This window comes from Felis catus, chromosome D4, assembly GCF_018350175.1.
Source record: "Felis catus isolate Fca126 chromosome D4, F.catus_Fca126_mat1.0, whole genome shotgun sequence".
NCBI classification, from domain to species: Eukaryota; Metazoa; Chordata; class Mammalia; order Carnivora; family Felidae; genus Felis; species Felis catus.
In genome coordinates this window covers 70,995,775-71,013,225 of record NC_058380.1, presented here as the reverse complement: position 1 = coordinate 71,013,225, position 17,451 = coordinate 70,995,775, and the positions used below count along the sequence as shown (strand labels likewise).

The 17,451-nt window shown below is 39.0% G+C and overlaps 1 protein-coding gene across 4 annotated transcripts in view; it reads left to right on the top strand.

The window, feature by feature from the left end:
- SVEP1 (sushi, von Willebrand factor type A, EGF and pentraxin domain containing 1) overlaps positions 1-17,451 on the top strand; it is a 351,417-nt gene that overhangs the window by 201,216 nt on the left and 132,750 nt on the right. For all 4 annotated transcript variants that reach the window (XM_045043475.1, XM_023242560.2, XM_011288665.3 and 1 more), the window contains 2 exons: positions 9,610-9,768; positions 11,112-11,291. In XM_045043475.1, the coding sequence (XP_044899410.1) occupies positions 9,610-9,768; positions 11,112-11,291 (339 nt within the window). The remainder of the gene's footprint in view (positions 1-9,609; positions 9,769-11,111; positions 11,292-17,451) is intronic.

Here is a 17,451-nt window from a genome sequence, read left to right as displayed (position 1 = left end):
ATGCATTAGTCCAGTTGTAAAAGTTGTTGAGATATTGAAATACTTATGTACTGACTGGTAAACGGCTACTGCCCTAAGTCTCTTGAATTTTCCTTCACTGATCTAACCCCTTTTCCAGGGTCACTGGCACCTATCCCATGGTCCAGCACGTGTAGAGGCAACATCTGGCAGATGTGTGGGCCTGCAGAATTCTGCATGATGCTACAGCTAATGTCTCTTGTCAGTGATCAGTGGTCGTGCCACTGAGTTGTAATATTTTGAATATCACCCTTCCATGGATGGTGTTTTCTCCCAAAACGTTCTCACGTTCTTCAAGCAATAGACCTACACATATTTGAATCTCAGGGGTAGATCCACCCTAGGTTCAAGTTGAAACCCTGTTGCACTGAAACTCATAAGATTTCACATTTAGATAATTGATTAATTGGTTATTTTATTTTTTAAAAAGAGAACAAATCTACACCTATATTTACTTTTCAGTAAGTTTAAATCCGTGAGGGGTACAGCATCACACGGATTCTGTGGCCATGGTTAGGGTTAGGAAGACTGCTTTGTAATCTGGCATGAGCCATGCCACTGGTTTCCATGCACAGAAGTTACTTTTCCCCAGATTACTCTGGTTTTTATCGGTTTGCCACCAGGAGTCACTGTGTTGTTCTTTGTTTTGCACACATAAGCACATCTCTTGCCTAAATAGAATTCGGTTTCATCTCGAGCATAAACACCTTCAACTTTAAGAACTGTGTGCTCCCAGCAAAAATGGCCGTGGACCACAGCCTTCCAGACGTGTTTGTCATTTTAGGAGTCCTGTTCCCAGCAGGCCTCCGCAGGCTCCAAAATGGCCTGATTAATTAGTAATTTTAAAAAAAGTTAATACCCAGTGTTCATGAGAGTACAATAAGATATATACTTTTAGCCCTAATAAAGTATTTGACTTTAATTCAAATATAAAGTAATATAAATATAGAAATATAAAGTAATTCAACAATAGTCTAATGAGTTTGAAAAGTTAATACTATTTTGCTTAAGAGAAAAGATTTTCAATGGATGAAAGAAATAAGAGAACAAGATGATTGCATGAAAGTTATTTATAATTATTAAAAAACTGGATTCAACTTAAATATCAAACATTAAGCCAATGTGGTTTAGCTTACAGTAAATTTTATTTTCTTCTTTATATGATTCTGAGTCATTAGCTATTTTAGAAAGAATAAACAAGGTTAAAGATAATTTTAAAATCCCCAGTGGCCTCTCCTAAAAGTTTTTGCCCACCAAGTTTTCATTATAAAACTTAGGATGATCTCACATTTCTCGTCTAGACAGTAGGCACCTTAAGACAATTAAGAAGACAGAATTTTCAACCCAAAAGACCTTGTATTCTGTACTCAGCCAGGTCATATTTACGTGTGAGCGTGTGTGTGTGTGTGTGTGTGTGTGTGTGTGTGTGTGTGTGACACACGTCACATATATTATTTCTTAATACATAATAATAACTTTGCTGATGCATCCTCTTTTGGACACAGTCTTTTGAGGCTTTTCGTTTTTGTTTTTTGATAGACTTGTCCTGATCCATCAGTAATCTCCTCTCTAGTCTGAGCAGGTGCTTCTATTTGCAACATGGCGTCCCGCCGCGAGTGTGCCATTTGCTCCTTTGGCACCACACAGTTACTCGAATTCAGTTGAGTCCAAATACGCTGCACTTCAGCCAAACGAGCTACCCAATGGCAGGGAGATTGACAGGCTCCTAATTCGTTTACGACAGATTCAGTTGTGCGGCATCCAAGGCAGTTAAAAGTCTCCTTATCTAATTCATTAATGAAAATCGGAAGGATCTCGGCTCTCTGGTAGAAGCGTCGTTCTTTGTATGCATGCCCACGTCCTTGTCTTGCAGTTATGACAATATTGGCTCGGCATGGGGAAAGAGAACTGGTTCTCTTCTAGGGCGGTGGATCCCTGTGCTCGAAATTTGAACAGAACTCTTTGTAGGAACATTTTCCTCATTCAGACCAGATCCATAAAGTTGAGGAGGAACATGATGTTGTAATAATAAAGAACCTTTCTCTGGGAGCCCAGACATTTGCTTGGTGCCCTTCATAGATAGAGCAGAACTGGGGTGGCACTGTCATCTACCTGAATGGGCACCCTTGGGGTGGTGTAGCACACAGCCTGAATGCAGCTGATGTAGCTACCGTACCACTATATCCTTTAAAGGAATTCGTTAACCTTTAAAGATGAGTTGTGCAAGGAAAAGAGGCTCTTAACAATTATCACAGTTTTAAAAAATTAATCTTAGATTATGTGTAAGAAGGAAGTTTATAAAATATTTGTTACTGTATAACGGATGTTATTTATTCTAGCTAAAATAGTCATCTAACAGTTTAATATTGTGGATAAGATAGAGTAGAGAGAATGGAGGCTCCCTTATATTTTACAAATTCCAAACTGGCTGATGTTTTAATTTGCATCAATCAAAGGATTCCTCTGTCAGCCGAGCAGAAGACTAATGTTAGCACAACATGATAATTTCAAGAATCACACTGCCAGTAATAGTAGCTGATAGCTGCCAAGATGTTTCTGAAAAGAGAAAGTGGTTATTTTAACAACTAAAAGAGCAATTAAGAAATAATATTTGGTACATTTCCAGGAAGGAAACATTTCATGACCAAAAAAAAGAACATACCTGGCCCTTTACCATCACTTGTGAAACTTGTTCAAACCATGGTTTTATTTAGTATTTTCAACTTTTGCTTGGTTTTAGATGAGGAGTTTTCCCCCTTGGGTATCAAAGAAGTTGATTACACCTCTCCCACTAGAATTGTGCAATGCCTTTAAATAGTTCTCCTAACGTCTGTTTTCCATTATCATTATGAATTTCACAATACATTTCCAAATGTACTTTTGGATATTTTTATCCAAAACACTGTTCTCCAATGTTATAAACCCTTGATTACTCAAAACAGTTTGGAGAGTAATATTGTTAAGATTGCTTCCTTTTTATGTAATATTATTTTAAAAATAAATTGTAGAATCTGTAAACCGAATCTGATTGCTCCTATGGAAGATTTCTTTAACTTACTTTCTAGTATTATTCTATTTCTAGAATCATCAAATGTTAGCATTGAAAAGGTCAGGGCCATCATCAGTTGTAACTTCTGTAGTTTGTAGGAAAAGAGAAGAAAGTCACTTGCCAGTGACCCTGTCCCTTGTCAGCAGAAGGGCCAAGGTTGCATGCAACTCGGTGGTCTTGACCCCAAGGTCAATGCCTTCACATCACCTGATTGTTATTCTCTTTGACTTTAGTCCTCCTTCCGCACTAACCTGCCCTACACCTTCCAACACAGCTGTTTGCCCTTCCCCTTCTTTGATTGAGTGACTTGGTCAGGCGATGCAATGGCTAATGGCTAGGTCAGATAATTGGAAGACTCTGAACATACAAGGGCATGTTCATATTACTGAGAGAAAGAGACAACTGCATATTTTACATACAGTGTGACATGTGCCAGAGCAGAGGTAAGCATGATGTACTCTGGGGGCACAGAAACGAAGGCAATGGAATCTGTCTGAAAAAGTCAGAGGAGCTGTGAAGAACGAGTTAGTCATGAAGGGTGCTGGTGGTTCACTCAGACAAAGGAGAGCTTATGCAAAGGCAAAGCTAACTGGAAGATAAAAGAGGTAATATTTGCCAAGCACCGAGCACCCACCAGGCACAGCAAATCTATAAAAGATGGATAATTATCTGTTGAGAAAGTTAAGAGTTGGAGACCTTATTCTAAAATTTACTGAATGCTAACTCCACGCCAGGCATTTACTCATTATTTCTGCTAATCCTAACAACAAAATTTATAAGGGACTTACTACTAATGTTACGCACAAAGAAACCAAGTCTCAGAAAAATTAAGTAATTGCTCAAACTCCCAAGTCCAGTAAATTGAGATGGAGGAGGTATGCAAGACTAGGCTCTCCTTGATTCTGAAGCAGGTTCCAACCAGGATGTGAAATTGCACTGATCCCTTGTAGGAGACAGACAGGAATGTTACAGACAGATCAAAGATCTGTGAAGATCAGAGTGAAGAGAGAAGGCCTTATCCTGTCGGTGCAGTTTTTAGATAGAAAGTGATTTGATCACATTTCTATTTTAGAAAGCTCTTCAGGCACAGCATTCATGGTGGAATGAAGAGAAGAAATGGAGGCCAAGAGACCAGTAAAGAGCTGTGTAAAAACCCGGATGAGAGATAATGAGTTCAGATCTAAGATAAGGCAATGCTGATGGAGGGAGGGGGGAAACGCAGAGGATTTTGGAAAGAGAAAAATCCAAAAAACACGGTTTCCATTTGGATATTGGAGAAGATGGAGAAGGAGGAACCAAAGTGATCTCCAAGGTCAGAGAACCAGTAACCTTGTGAAATACAGCATTTGAGACAATGACTTTCTTTTACATATAATTTTTATTTACTTTGAATTCTTTTTGCACAAGTAATACCTATTCAGTGTAGCAAAACTCGAAAATACTAGATCAACAAAAGTAAACCTGAAAGTCTCGTAATTCTACCATGAATATATACCAGGTATACATAACCTTAAAGATCATATCCTTGAAGTTTCCTATATGTATTTATTAGCCCAAAAGGCTCATATAAAACATAGTGTTTGAAACCTGCATTTTTTACACTCAGCTACATAATTTGAATGATTTTCCATGTCAAGACTTGTATTTTTATGGCTACTATTCCATTGGATGGAATTGTCATAAGAATTTAACAAACCCCCCATCTCTTGACGTTTGTGTTATTGCCACTGCTGAGTGTGTAAATGGTTAACAACAATTATACATATGTTTTTACTCATCTTTACTTGGGACATATTCTCAGAAATCAAGTGATTTATCAAAAGGAGGGTTCCACTTGAGGGTTTTGGCGTCTGCCCCCAGGTTGTCCTGCAGAGTGGGAGAGAATGTTTGTTCACATGCTTACTGGCAAATGACTATCAACATCCTTTAAAAATTTTGCCAAATTAAAATGTAGCCATCACTATGTATTTCTTTATTATGAGTGAGGTTAAACTGTTTATCCTGTGATTTTTGGTTATTTTCATTTCTCCTGTAGGAAATTTCTAGTTCTTGTTCTTTGTCAACTTTTCAATTGGAGTGTTCTTTTTTTTTTTTTCATGCATTGGATAAAGCTCTTTATGTATTAAGTTTCTATTTCTTCTTAAAGTAGTAATTTATAGGTTTTTGAAGTATTTAGTGTATCTTTGTACATCTAATGATTTTTGACCTGTAGGTCTGGCTTATTTTAGGTGTGTATCTTATCAACAGGGTTAAATTAGTCCATGAATATTATTTATGATAGCTGATGTGTTTGGGTTTTCTTCGGTCATGTTAGTTTATGCTATTCTGTTTTTCATTCTTTGTTATTTTTTTTAATTTTCCTAGGGTTTTTCTATCTGTATTCTTTGGTGTTTTTTTTTTCCTCTTCCACTGATTTGGAGGTTATACAGTCTTTTTCTGTTCATAGTTACTTGCTTTTTTCAGGTACAAATTTGATCCTCTTTTTTTCTTTCGGCTTTATCATATCAATGTGCCTAAAAAGAAATGAGAAGCCCCCCCCCCCCGTTCCTCTTTCCACTCATCTCCCAATTTCTCTCATATTTTAAACCTTTCTTCTTTATATTATGCAGATTATTTTCTTCTTTAGATCATATGTCTTTCTTTTTTAAAAGAAGTTTATGTATTTATTTTGAGAGAGAGAGAGAGAGAGAGAGAGGAGGAGGGGCAGAGAGAGAGGGAGAGAGAGAATCCCAAGCAGGCTCTGCACTGTCAGCTCAGAGCCCAGTGTGGGGCTCGATCCCATGAACCATGTTCTGAGACACTTTTCAAAGTGATTCAAAGTACAAAATGTACACTACGTGAATACACACATATTCCAGACTTTGTGCCTCTAAATACAGCCCATAAAGGTATAGTCAAACACTTAACTGACTGAGCCACCGAGGCACCCCAGATCATCTATCTTCCTTTTTAAAAAGGGCCTTATTTGATATATTTTTTTTCATTTTTGCAATTTTAGCAAGATATTTAGTGATTTACTGTATGTTTTACTAGTTTCTTAGTCTCAAGCTGTTTGCTAAATACCATTTTTCCCATGCTTGAGTTTTTACTTTTGATTTCTTTTCAGTCACTGAAATGTGTCTTTATTTCAGAAGCTATGCATATCCTGGAATGTCTTTCTCTTCCTCATAGTTACCAATAGCTTGCCTAGATATAGAATTCGGGGCTGATAATATTTTTTCCACATAGCTATATATCTTATTTCCATTATTTCTCCTGCCTTTTGTTTTTGCACAGGAGAAATGGAATATCAGTTTGATTTTGCATTTATAAGTGCTTGCTTTTCTTTCCTAGATGCTTGCTATACTTTTCTTTTATCCTGGGTGTCAATCACTTTTTGTTAATTTCACCTGAAACTTGAGGGTTTTTTTTTTTTCACTAAATCTTCAAGTAAGGAATATATTCTCGTGTTAATATCACAACTAGTACTTTTCCTAGGTGTACTTAGTTCTGTTGTTATGGAATTTTATGGCTTCTTTTTACTGTCTCAAAGAAGTTTAATTTTGCTGTTACAGTTTGTATTTTCTTCTCCATCTCAGTGTTCGTCTTAATCATTTTCTCCTACAGCTGCTGACTTCTGTTTAAAGGAGACCATGTTCAGGGTGCCTGAATTGTTCAGTCGGTTGAGCATCTCACTCTTGATTTTGGCTTAGGTCATGATCCCAGGGTCATGGGATCAAGCCCCACGTCAGGCTCTGTGCTGAGTGTGGAGCCTGCTTAGGATTCTTTGCTTCTCCCTTTGGCCCTCTCTCCTGCTTGCACTTTCTCTCCCTCTCTCTTAAATAAAATTTTAAAATAATAATAATAAAAAAAATAAAGGAGACCATGTTGTCTTGCATCTTCTTGAAGACTGGTGCAAATATTTACTGAACTTTTCCTAGAAAGAAATACTCAGTAATATGAATAATTCAATAATAATTCGACATTTAATACTGTGATGCTTTGATTGCAATGTTCTCTTTCTGCTGAGCTATTTTTCATAAGTCACATATCATTATAACTATTTTTATAACGTTTCTCTCAGTCTTAAATACTGTCACAGATCTAGCCAGTCCTAGAATTTTCTACTGAATATCACGGGAAAATGTTACCTTCTGTTTATAAATATAATCAAGAATTTCAGAAGCATGGTTATTTTTTTCTAATAATTACAGTATGTTGTGAATCTTGTCTCTTTTATATTTTTAGCCTATTCTAGTGGTTAAAACAAGGACTACAGCATCCAAGAGACCTGGTTTTAAGACATAGCAAGTGTAGTGGTAAAGAATCTGGACTCTGGATACAAACTATCCAGGTTCAAATCTCAGCTTTGCCACTTACTGTGTAACTTTGGCAAGTTATTTAACCTCTTACTGCCTTGGTTTTCTCACCTATAAAAGGAAATTAATAATATTAGTTACTTCATAGGTCTTTAAGGAGATATAAAAAGTTAATATTTATAAAATATGTAGAACAGTCCCTGGGACATAGTAAGTACCATATAAATATTTACTTTAAAATTCTAGCTCTACCCTTCCTCTCAATTTTGTTGTAAACCATATATATATATATATTTTTTTTTTTTAATAAATAAGCCAGACCTTATCTTCTCAGAAACAGAGGTTAAACAAATGACAACAGGAAGGGTAAAGGAATGTGCTACCATTTAGAAATATGTGACTTGCTAATTAAGAACAAGATAAATGTAACTTTGATTTTTTTGTCATAAAAATGTAGCAAACCAATATTAACTACTAAAGAAAAAATTCTAGCTGTATTACCTCCTCAGGAACTTCACTCAAGTCAGCAAATCTCTCTAAGCCTCCATTGTCTCATCTTTAAGGTGGACAAAATACTAATAAAATTAATGCACATATTAATAACACTATCAATACTATTGACTAATACTTTGTAGACTAAATGAGATGATTTATATAAAATAGTATCACAAGTATATATTACTTGTTTCTACTATTTTTAAAGTTATTTTTTTAATGTGTGTTTATTTTTGAAAGAGAGAGAGGGAGACAGAGCATGAGTGGGGGAGGGGCAGAGAGAAAGGGGGACACAGAATCCAAAGCAGGCTCCAGGCTCTGAGCTGTCAGCGCAGAGCCCAACGCGGGGCTCAAACCCACGAAGTGTGAGATCATGACCTGAGCCGAAGATGGACACGTAGCCAGCTGAGCCACCCAGGCGCCCCTGTTGCTACTATTTTTAAATAATTGCACGCATACTTGACAGTGCTGCATCAAATTAGCTGAGCATTGCAAGTCCTTCTTTTGGAAATGTCCTTTTTTTTTCTTTTAATGTTTATTTATTTTTGAGAGAGACAGAGCATGAGCAGGGGAGAGGCAGAGAGAGAGGGAGACACGGGAAAAAAAGCAGGCTCCAGGCTCCAAGCTGTCAGCACAGAGCCTGATGCAGGCTCAAACCCACGAACCCACAAACCCGCGAGATGGTGACCTGAGCCGAAGTCAGAAGCTTAACCACTGAGCCACCCAGCCGACGCCTTTTGGCAATTTCCATACTCAATTTTGAGTTATTTTGTAGATGTGTAACTCCAGAGATTAAGTCACAGATTCAAAGTGATATTGTCAGTAAAGAGCGTGTGTGTGTGTGTGTGTGTGTGTGTGTGTGTGTGTGAGAGAGAGAGAGAGAGAGAGAGAGAGAGAGAGAGAGAGAGAGAGAGAGAGGGAGGGAGGGAGAGAATGAGATTTTCTGAGCCAGGGACAGCAGGGTCTTAATAATTCTTTTTTCTTCAAAGGGCCTATTTCCCATCAGTTGGATTATTTCCCTCTTTTACTTTCTTCTATCCTTAGACAAGTGCTTTGAACAGAAACAATGGCTCCTTGGTTTTTGCGTATTTGGCTCTTCTCCTCTGCTGGCAGACGATCCCAGAGTGTAGTAGGGGAGGTGGGGCTGCACAGGTGGGGGTAGGAGAATACGGAGTCAACAGTATTTATTAAGAATTTTTAGGGGCGCCTGGGTGGCTCAGTTGGTTGAGCGTCCGACTTCGGCTCAGGTCATGATCTCGCGGTCCGTGGGTTCGTGCCCCGCGTCGGGCTCTGGGCTGACAGCTCAGAGCCTGGAGCCTGTTTCAGATTCTGTGTCTCCCTCTTTCTCTGACCCTCCCCTGTTCATGCTCTCTCTCTCTCTCTGTCTCAAAAATAAATAAAAAAATGTTTAAAAAAATTAAAAAAAAAAGAATTTTTATATGTCCTGTATCACTGATTCCTTTTAGTCCCGTAACATGCGTCGTTGTTTTGGTTTTTCCCACAAATAAGCCCAGGCATCTCATGCTGGGTTGTGTTGTAATCGTAACTAACTGTGGGACTGAAGAGGCCACATCCTAACCTGTAAATAACAAACTACATTATTCTTTAAAAAAAGAATCTCTGTTTCCCTTGCTTGAATCATACTATTATTGGTATGGAAAGCTATTATTGGGATTTTTTTCTGCCTACTTAGTCTCAAAAATGTTAACTATCACTTACCATCAATTAATATAAAATGGACTTCCCCAGCTTGCCCGTCAGGGACATACAAACCAGAAGGTTCTCCAGGAGGAATCAGCACTTGCCTTCTGTGTCCTGATGAAAATCACACCTCTCCACCTGGAAGTACGTCCCTGGAAGACTGTGTCTGCAAGGAGGGATATCGGGCATCCGGCCAGACGTGTGAAGGTAAGCCTCCTGCATTTGGCAAATGGGAAATACAAAAGCTGATCTCTTAAGAAAAATGATGCTGATATTTCCATCCAGTTTATTTTAAATGATCTCTAATAATCCTTTCTCTAATCTTATTTGGGGGAAGTTCTTTTTTTTTTCTTTTAATTATAACCATAGGCACCAAGGTGGCTATATTTTTTAAAAATATTTTTTAACGTTTGTTTTATTTTTTATTTTTGAGAGAGAGAGAGAGAGACAGCATGAGCGGAGGAGAGGCAGACACACACACACACACACACACACGCGCGCGCGCGCAGAATCCGAAGCAGGCTCCAGGCTCTGAGCTGTCAGCACAGAGCCTGACATGGGGCCCAAACTCACGAACCATGAGATTATAACCCGAGCTGAAGTCAGACACTCTACTGACAGAGCCACCCAGGTGCCCCCCTTTGCTTTTACTAAGTAGCATTTCTTATTAATGCATACACCCATATCTTGCTCCAGAGAAAATAGATCTGAGACCCCAATAACTATGAAACCAGAAAGATTTAGTACTTGAAAAAGATCTAAATATGAATCTAACAGCCACAAATTTAACAAAAAATATAACAAATGAGCTAGTTTGGGCTCTGGTGATATTTATATCCATTTAAGAGAATATGCTTATGAGCAAAGTGTCTTGATATTATTCATATCAAAAATTAAAACTGTGTGATTAGCCTGTAATGTGTACAAGAGGCTGTGGCTCTTGGGATTTGTAGCAAACATACTTTGTTGAATTTATTCTTTGTTTTATGCCACCTTAATTAAGGAGGAAAATAGGGGCGCCTGGGAGGCTCAGTTGGTTAAGCTTCCAACTTCAGCTCAGGTCATGATCTCATAGTTCGTGAGTTCAAGCCCCACATTGGGTTCTGTGTTGACAGCTCAGAGCCTGGAGCCTGCTTTGGATTCTGTGTCTCCCCCTCTCTCTCTCTGCCCTCCGCCTCTAATGGTCTGTCCCTGTCTCTCTCTCAAAAATATATAAATATTAAAAAAAAGAAGGAAAATAGGTTATGACCTATGAAGATCAAGAACTAGAAAATTTCATATCCACATAGATGTCAAAATAAAACATTTTTAGGGCTTAAAATATATTTAGTCTGTTTAAAAAATTGGAAGTAAATACATACCTAATAGGAGTGAGATGTAAGGGTTCTTCTTTCAAATATGCACTTAGAAATTGAGATGCAGTAAATTGGAATGATGTGGGTAATTTAGCTGTGTGTGTAAAATGTCCTCTTAAACAAACACAGGAAAGGAGGCTGTTTCATAGGCAAAAGGCTAATTTTGCTTTTTTATTTTCTTTCTGTAAATGTTAGTTGTCCACTGCCCTGCCCTGAGGCCTCCCGAAAACGGTTACTTTATCCAGAACACTTGCAACAACCACTTCAATGCAGCCTGTGGGGTCCGATGTAACCCTGGATTTGACCTCGTGGGAAGCAGCATCCTTCTGTGTCTACCCAATGGTTTGTGGTCCGGTTCAGAGAGCTCCTGCAGAGGTATGCAAACTGCCAGTTCACATTGTTTATTGATTGCCTTGCTTGATTTCCTTGACTTAACCTTTAATGGACCAGTGAAGTTCTTTGTTTCTTTTGATTTCATAGACCACAGACCACAGAAAGAGAAAAAAATTATAGGGACATTGGAAGTCAGAACTACTAAGTTCAATTGACCACATCATCGTAAACTATGCCCTCTATGTTTCTTTTATGAACAGACAGAGAGCAAAGAAAGGGCCTTCCTGGGAAGGAAATGGACAGGTTACCCCAAACCTCAGATTTCAAGCAGCCAAAATAGGGTGCCAAGGAGAGGGTTAGAATGAGGGCTTTGAGGACTCATGTGATTGGAGGACTCAGGGAGCCACATGAGGGTCCGGCAGTGGGAGCAGTGAGCCAACTTGTATGTCTCCAGCCTTTGCTTGGAATAGACAGTGTGCTGTAGAGAGTGGGGATTTGCCACAGTGAGATCACAGAGTCTAGTCAGGCCAATAATGGGGACTGTACCTCGAGTAGAAGCAGAGGCTCCCACATCACACAGAGAAAGGACGAATATTATGGTAGCTTAGTTCACCTCCACTCTCGCCATCTGTAGGATCGATCTCCTTTCCTTCTTCTTACAACTATGACACACAACTTCCTAAGGTTTCACAAGTAGGGTTGGAAAAGACGGCTATCTAAGAAAAGAGGGGAACAAACCAAAGGCCTTGAGAATCCCTCCTTTCCAAGCTTCGGAATACAGTATTCACCCGCTACCTAGAGTTGCCAGATGATATACAGGGGACACCCAGCGAGACGAGAATTTTAGATAAACAACAACTTTTAGTGTAAGTGAGTCCCATGCAAGATGTGGGATTTACTTATACTAAAAATGAGGTGTTGATTTTCCAAAACTCAAATTTAACTGGATCTCCTCATTTGTTTGTTTGCTTTGCTAAATCTGGCAACCTCACCCCCCACCACATCCCCCAGGCATCCTTTGGCAATACACTTTGCTGAGGATTTGACTGCTCCAGGACCCCACATCACACAGCTCACTGGAGTACGGTAAGGAGTTTTCTCTTGGCTCTTGCACTCATAAGGGAAGCCCACCTACTCAGGCTCTGAGGTCGTTTGTGAGCCACAGGAGACAACCACTGTGGTTATCACCTGCCAGTTTTTACCATCTGCAAGTATGAGTCTGCTTAACTCAGGCCCCAACCCATTCTCTTCTGTGTACCTACAAAAAAAGAAGAGGCACGCCTGTGCTGAGGTGGCTCAGTTAAGCCTCCAACTTCGGCTCAGGTCATGATCTCGCGGTGCATGAGTTCGAGCCCCACGTCAGGCTCCGTGCTGACAGCTTGGAGCCTAGAGCCTGCTTCGGATTCTGTGTCTCCCTCTCTGTCTCTGCCCCTGCCCTGCTTGTGCTCTCTCCCTGTCTCTCTCTCAAAAAAAAAAAAATAATAATAATAATAAACATTAAAAAAATAGGAAGAAATCAGCAAAATTGACCAAGAGAGTCCTGAAAGAAAAGGGAAACAAATGGAATCACTGAGATTCTAAGGCAATTACAGTGCTTAAATAAGGCCAGGATTCCAAGAAATAGGAGATCTCTGAAAACAAAAGGATTTCTTAAGAGGAAATAAAAGTTTGCAGACGCAATGAATAGATGTAGTTAAAAGCCAAATTAATAAGTTACAAAATCAACTCAAGAAACACTTCTGAAAGGGGCGCCGGGGTGGCTCAGTTGGTTAAGCCTCCGACTTCAGCTCGGGTCATGATCTCACAGTTTACATGTTTGAGCCCCGTGTCGGGCTCTGTGCTGACAGCTCAGAGCCTGGAGCCTGCTTCAGATCGTGTGTCTCCCTCTCTTTCTGCCGCTCCCCTGCTTGTTCTCTCTCTCTCTCTCTCTCTCAAAAATAAATAAAACATTAAAAATTTAAAAAAAAAGAAACTCTTCTGAAAGTAAAGCAGAGTTTCAAAGATTAAAAAAATATAAAATGATAACGTGACATGAGAATAGTCCCGGGAAATAGACTCTTTTCATATTTGGAACCTAGAGAGAGAGTGGAATGAAAGAGAACATAGCCCCAAGCGGAAATCTTGAAAATATATGCAATGAACATCTTTGATATTCAGTTTAAAATCACTTAATGAGTGCTAGAAAAAAATTATTGAAAACAGATCCATGTCTGGAAAGAATCGTAGTGAAATTTCTGAATGTGTTGGAAAAATAGAAAATTGTGCCTGTTTCACAGTTAGAAATAATATTACCTACAGAGGAAAGAGAATCAGACTTGAGCCTCTTATTAGCCATTCTAAATATGAGAAGATAAGGGTATGTTGCCAGGAGTCTGAGAGAAAAGAATCAGACCCTAGATTTCTAAGCTCAGATCAGCTACTATTTTATGTGGGAAGGCCAAGGAAAGACATTTTCAGTCATGCAGTCTCAAATGGTAAAAAAGCCACATCCCATGCCTGAAAAAGTTAATCGTAGAAAGCCTCTGAGATATATTCCTATAAAGTCAACAGTTATCAGCTCTGTGTAAAATCACTACCCCTTCTTCCAAATACGTCATGGCAGAGGGTGGAAAACATTACATTTTAACTTTTCCACTTACTGGTCTTCCAAAGAAGAGTGAGAAAAGCGGGTAGATGACGCCTTCAGGGTAAGGTCCAACCCCTGCCTCTTTACCCTCCACAGTCTACACCCTGAGCCTCAAATCCTACACTAAAGCCATAAGAAATGGCCATGTCCTCTCGGGAAGCCATCCTTTGACAAGTTGTTACCACAGCTTTGAGTGCCTGATGGCCCTGAATTTGCTCTTTGTCTCTCTGTATAAACCCTCTGCTGTCATCAGCCTTCTCAGCCTGGGTGGGATGATCTCAACTTCTGTACGTGTGTCCACGCATCCGTTCTCCCCTCATTCTAGAGCCTGTGCTCTGTGTGTCAGGCTCAGTCAAGGAGGCACAGTGACCACGAGTGTCATGGGATGAGGGATCTATTTTAGGAATTGAACCTTATGCAATTTTGGAAGGAGCCGAAGGCAAACTGATGATCTAGAAGAGAAGTTGGAGCATTGGAGGTATTTCTACCAACTCAGTCTATGAAACCAAGCCCGCCCTGCTGCTGGGGTGGGACTGAAAAGGAGAAATGCGTCGAGAGGTCTTAGAGAAGGTTTCCATGGTTCCACAGCCATGAGCCTGGCAGCAAGCTTGGGGCTTCCTCAGGCCAACACAATCAACAATTGGGACATGGAATAGAGGCAAGCAAAGACAAGCTGGGATCCGTGGGACATGTCTACATTTGTCCATCACCGTGTCAGGCTACAGTGGTCCAGGCTGCTTTCCAAAATCCAGGGCACGTTCTTCTTCTGACCAACCCTAGTCTGCCCTATAGTAAGGGGAGTCTGACAGCTTGTTTCCCAGCTTAACCAACTCGATATAATACAAACCAACACACTTAACTTGTATTAATCAGCTTGTCTGTCGCCTCTGTTAGACTGAGTTCTTTATGAACACAGAATGTATCTTTTCCTCTCAACCCTTAGTTATACCTCTGGTGAATGATCAAAAACTTGATCAATAGATGTATTGGTAAGTCCATTGATAAATAGATATACTGATGGTCGGACTGCGTCACTTCCCATTATGCATTCACATTGTTAAAGAGCATTCTTGTTCTTATTTATGTGATTTCAGTCGATATTCCAATGTAAACAAAACAATGTTAATCAAAGATTAAAAGATCCCTTTAGTTTCATTCCCAAAGCTACACATAACTTACTAGTGTACAAAGCTGTCCCGAATGAAGATACCTACTCCCTTCCTCTGGCGCATCATTTGTGACTTTAATTACTTGAGATATTGCTCTTTGAAAATATATACCATATTTCATTAATTATAAAACACTTTCCCCCCATATTTTAACGTCTCTAAAAACTCAGATGTACCTTAAAGTCAGCGGCATGAAATCCTTTCATAGATATTACTGTTTCTTTATTAGTGGCACATAAAATAACGGTGTGCCTCACATATGGGGCATCTGGCATTCAATGAAATATGACAGCTGCATTGGGATTCACTTCTGTTTCAGGGCGGATAACTGGAGAAAGTTGTATTTTACATTTCCAGGTGAAATCTAATGGTACGAACAGAATCGTTTCAGTTATGTCATCTCTTTCTTGCAAATCTTCCTGAAATCGAGACAGAAATGAAAGAGCGGTTTGAAATGTAAAGCCTTTTGCAAACTTCATTTTGCATCATTAATGTTTTATAGTGTTAAGTAATGCTTAATAGGCTTGAGCCTTCTTCCTCCTCTGTACTCATCATAAAGCATTCATACTTTTTGTTCAGTTTTCTCTGAATTATACATTTATTTCTAAACTAGGAAGGGATTTTTTTTTGTGGTTTCCTAATGATAACTAAGCCACAACATCACAGTAAATTAAATTTTGCGATAGCAGGTTTCCTCAGAAAATGGCTCACACAACAATAAGAATCCTACACTTAATATCAGATTTATTTTCAGTATAGATGCTATCACAATTTGGGTTTGACAGGAATTATTTATATGGGTGGAAATCTAATTAGTCTTTAAAATGAGAACCAGAGCAGGTCTCACAGTGTCTACTTCTTAGTAGACTGTATTCTTGAAACGATTGCTATTTTCTAAAAAGACCAAATGAGCATTTAAGGTTGCTTTGACATGAATGTGAATCAAGAAACGTTTATTGCACAATTTGTCAGCTTGTTGAAATAAAAAAAAATTTTATTGAAACTAATAAATAAACATGTTCCTATTAAGAATGATAATAAATGGTCACTCCTGGTTGAAAAGGAGTACAAAATGTTTAAGGGCTAACTAGGAATCCTTGCGTATGCTTTGTTTTCTCAGAGGAGCAATCAAAGTTTATTGAAAGCAACATTTGAGACGCAATATAATTTGTATGTGTATGAAACACCAACTCTAATTTACTATCAGTACTCTTGAGAGATGTTGCGAATCCATTTCATTTTGAGTGGGAAAGCTGGAGTGATTTCATCAGTGTTTTAAATCTAAAAGCAGTTGTTTAAGATATGGCTTTCCAGATTTAATACATTTTGATCATAGGGATTTATCTTACCTTTTAATTCCACGTGGCACTTGGCATTTTGTTACATATGGTGGTCACACTGAGTAAAAACCAAACTGTGGAGGGCAAAATAGTTCTATGCCCTTGATGCACTCAGCAATGATTCTACTTACATGATGGGCACATTCAATAAAAATCAAGATGTGGAAGGCAAAATGTGTCTACTCATTTGTCATTAGTAGTTGATTTCGATCCAAGCCATCTCAGGGATTGAAAGGCAAAGGCTTATGGTTTAACTTCTAATTTGATTTTTGTCTTTTCTCTAAGAATGATCAACGCTAAATATATATTTAATGCACCCAATATTTATGCTCTGCCGACTAATACCATTTGAATGGGTTCCTTCAGAATAGATCCTGCCAAGCGGTGACTTCAGTTGAATATGTACTGAATGTTTTGCCCCAACTTCATCTCCTATTATTATAAAGTTAAGCTTTCATCATAAATATATGCTTGATATGAAAAACTGGCAAATACAGAAATGTGGAAGAAAGAAAAATGCATCCTACCCAGAGTCCTCTAAAACATTCTGAGTCCCAAATGATTTTGTTCAAAAATATTTAGAGATTGCTATGTTGTCTTCAGGCCTTTAGTGTTGCAGAAGTGCTATTGTTGATGGTAGAACTTTGTTCTTCTGTAGGGGTTATTTTTTTTTTTGTGCTATTCCTGATGCTTGTAGGATTTTATCTGTGAGCACATGAGTTTATGTGACCATCCTTTGACATATCTAACAGAAATGCACCCTCTTTTCCTCTCTGTATTTCTGTTTATGACAGGGTTGTACATGCTGTCTGACAGGACAGATTTCCACGGGGCTGGACAGCCTCCCCGCTCCCTCTTTCTTCCCCTTTCCCTTCTTCCTACCTTACCTTCTCCTCCCTATTTTTCAGCTTCCTCTCCCTCCTCTACACTGTCCTTCACATCCCCTTTCCCTTTTCTCTCCTCCCCTCCTTCTCTTATACCGACCTTCTCCTCCCCTTCTCTTCCCTGTCTTCTCTCTTCTTATTCTCCCATTTCCTTTCCCCTTTTCCCTTGCCCTCCTTCCCCTG